This window comes from Cystoisospora suis, assembly GCF_002600585.1.
Source record: "Cystoisospora suis strain Wien I chromosome Unknown contig_4228, whole genome shotgun sequence".
Classification (NCBI taxonomy): domain Eukaryota; phylum Apicomplexa; class Conoidasida; order Eucoccidiorida; family Sarcocystidae; genus Cystoisospora; species Cystoisospora suis.
Genome location: NW_027157020.1, coordinates 1 through 6,097, shown reverse-complemented (window position 1 = coordinate 6,097; position 6,097 = coordinate 1). Strand labels below are relative to the sequence as shown.

The following is a 6,097-nucleotide window of genomic DNA, read 5'->3' as shown; positions in this document are numbered from 1 at the left end:
ATATATATATATATATTATATACCTATGCGTTACATACTGCTGCGTAGCTGTACGTTTATGAAATTGCCACGCATGCATATAACTCAATGGAGTATATACTCACTCACCTGTCCCCCGGCCCTGTCTCTTCGGTTTTATACCTGTGTATGGGTAACTCCTTCAAAGTACACACATCCGTCCGCACAGCCGCACGGACATACACAGATACTTGTGTATACCTTCGCATATATATTCCTGTATATACATCATTCGTACAGCTGCATGTACGTACACAGAGACGTATGCATTGACAGTCCCAGGTTATGCCGACTACGAGCAAATGTTTGCTTGCGAGGAAGTGTGCGCCTTCTTCTCTCCCAGACTGAGAAGTCAGGTTGGAACTGAGAAGAGTATGTAGCGAGTGCTTCTTCTTCGTAGGCGTTATATATGGCAAAAGAAGCGAATGTCTACACCGTGAAAGAACTACAACAACTCGTCATGCAGTCTCCTTCTTTCTCACCTGTAAGATGTCCTTCTTTCTATCTCTTTCTCTCTTTCTCTAAACATACACATACTTATATACCTCTGTGCGTACATTCTTATATATATATATACATATATACGTATAGACGTGCATGCCTGGGTAACTGCACATATATGTATGTAGATATGCATAGACCTCTGTGTTTCTGCGTTGCCGGCTATATGTCCATGCATGTGCGTATCCTTGTGTACTTTATCTCTCCCTTCGCTTCTTCAGCCTTTCTGCCTGTCTTGTTGAAGAGTAAGGGAAGCGTCTTCGTTGTGAAGAATTTCTCTAAGACACAGTAGACGGGGCCACCCTATAATGGAGTGGGCCTGTGCTAAATCCCGATAAACTCCTCCTATTCGGCTTATCTGAGGAGTCACGTAGGCGCAGATTGTTTTGAACTTCTTCCTCGCTTGTGGTTTCTGTATGACGGAGGGGGAGAGGAACGCAACTGCTTGTTTGGGACGGAAGTGAAGAGAAAGAAGGAAAGAGAAGAAGAAGGAGAAAGGAAGCAGAGAGATGCACGTGAAAGGGAGGCCTGCGTCGCTAGTGGCGTTGTAGCAGTAAACTGATTCTTCGGGAAGACGACAAGAAGAAGAAGGAAAGAGAGGTTTCGATTAAAATGCTTAGTCTTATGCTCTTGTTTGGGGGAGTCGGGACACGATACTTCTCTCTCTCCCTCTTTCTATACGAGGCTTACTGTGTAGAATTCTCTTTCTTTCTCTGTCTTTCTCTTTTCTGTTGTCTATCTCCCCTTGAACCGATTGAGAGGTGCTTACTTTTCGTGTCTCCTTTCTTTATGTCTTTCTCTTCCTAGAGTTATGATCCTTTCCTTCTGGAGAATTTCTTTACGTCTCAATCATGTACGCCTTCTCCCTCTTCCTTACATGAAGTTGAAGAATCGCTGCGGGCGGAAGAAGAAGCCCTCGTGTCGAATGAAGAGAGCAGCAATCGAGATGACAGCCTCGGTATAGGTAAGCATCTTACCATCGATTCAAGTGTAGAGTGATAGCATAAAAAAGAAAGCAAAAGATAAGGAGAAAGAGAGAGAGACAAAGAGGATCCGTAAAAAGATGGACTAGATAGACTTGATTTAGGGAAATAGGAATGTGGACGTTGGTAACGAGAGTTTCTTTCTTAGACGCAGTGTGGTCTATCTTTTGACGTAGTATAGAGGCGATCACTCTCTCCCATCGGTTTCTTCTTTTTTATGTGAAGATGCTGTCTAGAGCTCTTCTTCTACGAAACAAATCTTTCCTGTTCTTCCTTCATACAACACTTCAAGCCAAGGCAGGAACAATATGAAGATGATCGAAGAAAGAAGGAAGAAAGGACCACGCGCGAAGAAACGAGGGAGACATCCGTCCTACTTGAAGGAACAATGCTGTGTACATCTCCATCTTGACATCTCGCTTCCATCTGTGTATCCATCTACCACACATAAACTTTTTCTTTCTCTTCTCCATCGAGTTGTCCCTTTCTTTGTCTTTCCGTTTTGTGGATTTGCAAGGCGAGACAGAGAGAGGGGGAAGAGGCGAGACAGATGAGTGTTTCACTGGGGGTGACGCCGTAGCAGGAGTGATAGGACAGTCGTCTTTGCATGCAGCTAGTACGAAAGCCTCGACTTTACTCGAGAATGCGGTGATTTCTGCCTTTTCTGGCGTTGAAAAGACCAAGGTAAGCTTTTCTCCTAGTGAGCTGAAGAGAAGAGAACAGTAGCGCAAGTCTCGAGAGTTGAGAAGAGAAAGGGGCAGTCAAAGGATGAGGAAAGGGTAGGCGCGCCGGAGTTAGGGGTCTCGAAGAAGACAAAGAAGAAGAAGAAGTCTTGTCCCTATCAGTACTACTAGAGATTTCAAGAGAAACGAAAGACAGAAGAGAGAAAGGTGGATGAGAGTTGTCTGTTCGCTCGTCTGTCTTCTGATACCAAGGAAGAGAAAAGGAGGCGTCACATCATCCGTCTTATCCACTATTCCTACGAGCTGCATGAAGGAGAAAGATAAGAGGAACATGAGAGGGTTGTCCTTGTAAAGAGGATATATAAGAAAGACTTTATCTTTGTATTAGTGACATTCGAAAAGAAGTTGTTTGGCTCTTGAAATACAAGGCGAATGGGTAGAAGGAAACTGTTGCCTGCCCGTGTGCCTGGAAAAGATAGAAAAGAGATCTCAACTCCAGAAGGATGGATGTACTCCTTATCGTATATCAAGAGCCCCGCCGTGAGTTCTACGTAGAGTCACTCCCCGCTATATCCTCGACACCTACAGACATGCGCATGTACAAGATCTACTCACGTCTTTCTAATAGTGGTTCTCAGCTCGTGGTCTCTGACTGTCTTTTGTTTTCATCTTTTGAAGGGTGACAGGATAGGTGTACCTCTGTCTTTCTTTCCTTCTTCGCCGATCCGAAGAATCTTGTTCTGTAGATGGGGATGTCTTTGTATGCTTGTGTCTTTGTAGACATTCTATCACAATGGCAAGCTGTGGCTATGGCAAGCTGAAGGTCGTGGGACGAGAAAGAGAGCCGTGGCTCACGTCCTCATCCGCAGAGGAACGGGACAGGTATGTAAGAAGGTTGAAATGAGGAGAGGTACGAGGGAGCTGGGGGACATACCCTAGATCTCTCGTACCATCACTGCAAGCCGAGGATAAAGAAGTTTCTCCACGTCTTACAGCATATATATGTATATGTATATACGTATGTATGCACATACCTTGTACGTAGCGTGTATAGATAGATAGAAAAGGAGGATTGGCCAGCGTATGTGAAACAACAGAAAACTGGTCTCTTGTAGGTTACTCTCGAGCCTTCCCGCTTACTTCGTTCAAATCAGGTACTGTTGCATGTATATATATATATATATATATATGTCTCTATTCCTGCTGCGGTGTTGTGGATTCGAAGGAGGTGAAAGAAAGAGATTGGATAGTAAGACACGAGGAGAAAGCGTTCTTTTTTCTTTTTTTTGCATGCAAGGGAGATCTGAACAAAGGGGGTCTTCCCCTGTACTCGCCACTTAGGGAGCTCACATACTTATCATGTTTCGGTTTCTCTTGCGTGAGGCGTATACACACTTCATCTTTCTCTCTCACCTCACTGCGCTGTCATTCCCTCTCCCTCTCTTTTTGCTTTCGTTCCTCGCTTTCAACGACCCAGCTGCCTTTTTCGTTCTCTTTTCTATTCTTCGACCTCTCTGCTTGATCTCTTTTTCTCTTCAACTGTGTTTTTTCTTCTGCTTTGCTCTTCTTCCTTCCCTTTAGGTGAGGGTGAACAAGGATGAAGATCTCTATGTACGCTGGCCTCTGTATTACAATCGCATGGACGTTCTTCAGCCTTTTCTTCTAACTCAGACGGCAGGGATTTATGACGTTTTCATTCACACGAGAGGAGGAGGGAGCTCAGGCCAGGCAGGCGCGACACGTCTAGCTGTTGGACGAGCTCTCGTCAATGCATGCGCTGCATGCGCAGACCTTCTTACAGAAGGTAAGGAGAACAGAGAACGGGAGGGCAAGAAGAGAGAATAGAGAGATAGGTACATGATGAATAGAGAGCATTGTGTGTTTGAATTCGTCATACTCGAGGACTTCCCTAGTTTGGAGAACAAAAGGCTTGGCGTTTTCATTCATCGTCTTTTCATGAACGACGGAGAAATCTTTGACCTGGTGTAACGTGTGTTCAATGCGCTTTAGACTCAGGTAGGAGCTCTACCATGTATCTCTTCGTACAAAGGATCGATAGAAAAGAGCCCATCTACCTGTCTCTCCGTCCTCTGTACATCCGAACATACATACCCGCCTGTGAGATTCGTTCTGGCATACACGTGAAAATGTCTGCCACTCATACTTCTGCTCTTGTCTCTCTCTCTCAATGTCTTTCTATATACACTTATAGATGTATATTTTTCATGCCGGCGGAGAGAGCGTGAATATTACAGAGCTTTTATAGACACGGAGGTTTGTTGGGGCAGAGCCGAGAGTGTTCTACAGTATGGACTTCTACAGATACATACGCATATGGCGCATTTATATATATATATATATATGCATATACGTTTATACCAGAATACCTGTAGACATATGTGAATATGTCTTCATAAAATGGGTAGGAAAAGATAGCTGGGGGTTGTCTTAGTCTTTTCACGAATACCGATATGTTTGTCTGTATGGCTCTCTACGGGTGGTTCTGTACACCACCTCCGTATCTCTGTTTCTTTCTAACTATCCTTTGGTATCTGTGCTTCTCGTGCAGCGGGTGTCTTGTACGAAGACACACGACAGCGCATGCCTAAGATGCCTGGACGTATGAAGGCAAGAAAGATGAGGACGTGGAGTAAGAGATAAGAAAAGAAGGTTCAAAGAGAAGAGAGGCTGAGAGAACACAGTGAACCTGTGCATCAAAATCTTTACTGAAGGGAAAACACACGAGAAAGAGACATAAAAGAGGGAAGAATAGGCATCGTGAACAAAAGGAGAATGAATCCTGCCTGACATCCATAGGAGGTCCATACGACCAAGAGTTGATAAATATAAGAAGACTAATGATAATGTTGAAGGGTAAGGGGGCACGCCGCGTATGTACACCCGAAAAAGACGGTGTGAAGAAAATCTCAAAGTCGTTTATATAGGCAGACCGACGTTTCCAAGACAAACTCGTGTCTTTCCTGATCTCAATCCATTCCCCTGTCTCTCCCCTCTCACTGTTTTTATGGGGCCTTCTTCGTAAAAGAGAAGTATCTTCTGTAATCTCCCTAGCGCCTTCTCTCCTCCTCGTCTGAGGCTTCTTGTGCATTTATATCTGTCTTTACACTGGTGGGTTCTCATCTCTCTCCCTCCCGTTTTCCTCCGCGCTCTTTCTGGTCGGTACTGTGCTGCCCGCGCGCGGCACGACAGCGGCAGCAATGCGCTACGGTTCGCCAGTGCTCGGATGTGCGACAACGGCTACTATTTCACGCCAGATAACCCCAGCACACCACACAGAGTAAAAAACTAGTGATTACTCTGAACTGATTTGATATACAAATCAGTTCCTGGGACGATCGGAGCTTTGCCCTCGCTCCCGATGACCGCTGCTGCCACTGAGTGTTGCGTTCTCACTCTCCCGCAACAGTCCCAGAATTTCACGAAATAACTACACCGATAAAGCTACACTACAAAACGGGAAGAATAAACTAGGACACTCGTTAACTAACTTATTACTGTTTAGCTCTACGTTGTTGCCGCGCTGACGTAGAGCTAAACAGCAGTAAATTAGTTAACTAGCGTTCTAATTTGGTTTACCCGTTTTGTAGCGCCTGCCCCGGGTTGTGGCGCGCGCAACAACCCGGCGTACCGCTTTCCTCTTTCATCTTCTTCTCCTTCCTTCCCCCCGCAGACGCATCTCCCGACTAGCGCTCCCGTGCTTCCTGACTTCTTCCAACTCCTCCTAACTCCTATCCCTGTGCTCCCAACTCCCTCTAAACCGCTTTCTGCTATCCCTACCATGGTGTTCCCTACGTCTTCAGCCTCCGGCCTACATCTACCTCGGCGGAGCCGGGTCCACCACCGTGCTATCGCCCGCGCGCTTGATCTCGGAGTGGACGAATCGTCCTCATC

At 45.6% G+C, this 6,097-nt stretch overlaps 3 protein-coding genes across 3 annotated transcripts; 2 read left to right on the top strand and 1 right to left on the bottom strand.

The window, feature by feature from the left end:
* Window positions 1–243: 243 nt before the first annotated feature.
* Window positions 244–5,063, top strand: CSUI_007856 (ribosomal protein s9). The gene is made up of 6 exons (XM_068067999.1): window positions 244–502; window positions 1,327–1,483; window positions 2,020–2,186; window positions 2,966–3,067; window positions 3,767–3,989; window positions 4,755–5,063. The coding sequence occupies exons 1-6, from the start codon at window positions 428–430 to the stop codon at window positions 4,844–4,846; spliced, it is 816 nt and encodes a 271-aa protein (XP_067920027.1). The 5' UTR covers window positions 244–427; the 3' UTR covers window positions 4,847–5,063.
* On the bottom strand, window positions 4,837–5,891 carry CSUI_007855 (uncharacterized protein; the record flags this gene model as incomplete). Its single annotated transcript, XM_068067998.1, has 1 exon — window positions 4,837–5,891. A coding segment is annotated over exon 1 (456 nt), but the record flags the coding sequence as incomplete, so codon positions are not given.
* Window positions 5,892–5,919: 28 nt separating this feature from the next.
* CSUI_007854 (uncharacterized protein) lies at window positions 5,920–6,094 on the top strand (the record flags this gene model as incomplete). Its single annotated transcript, XM_068067997.1, has 1 exon — window positions 5,920–6,094. A coding segment is annotated over one exon (171 nt), but the record flags the coding sequence as incomplete, so codon positions are not given.
* Between the last annotated feature and the right edge of the window lie 3 nt (window positions 6,095–6,097).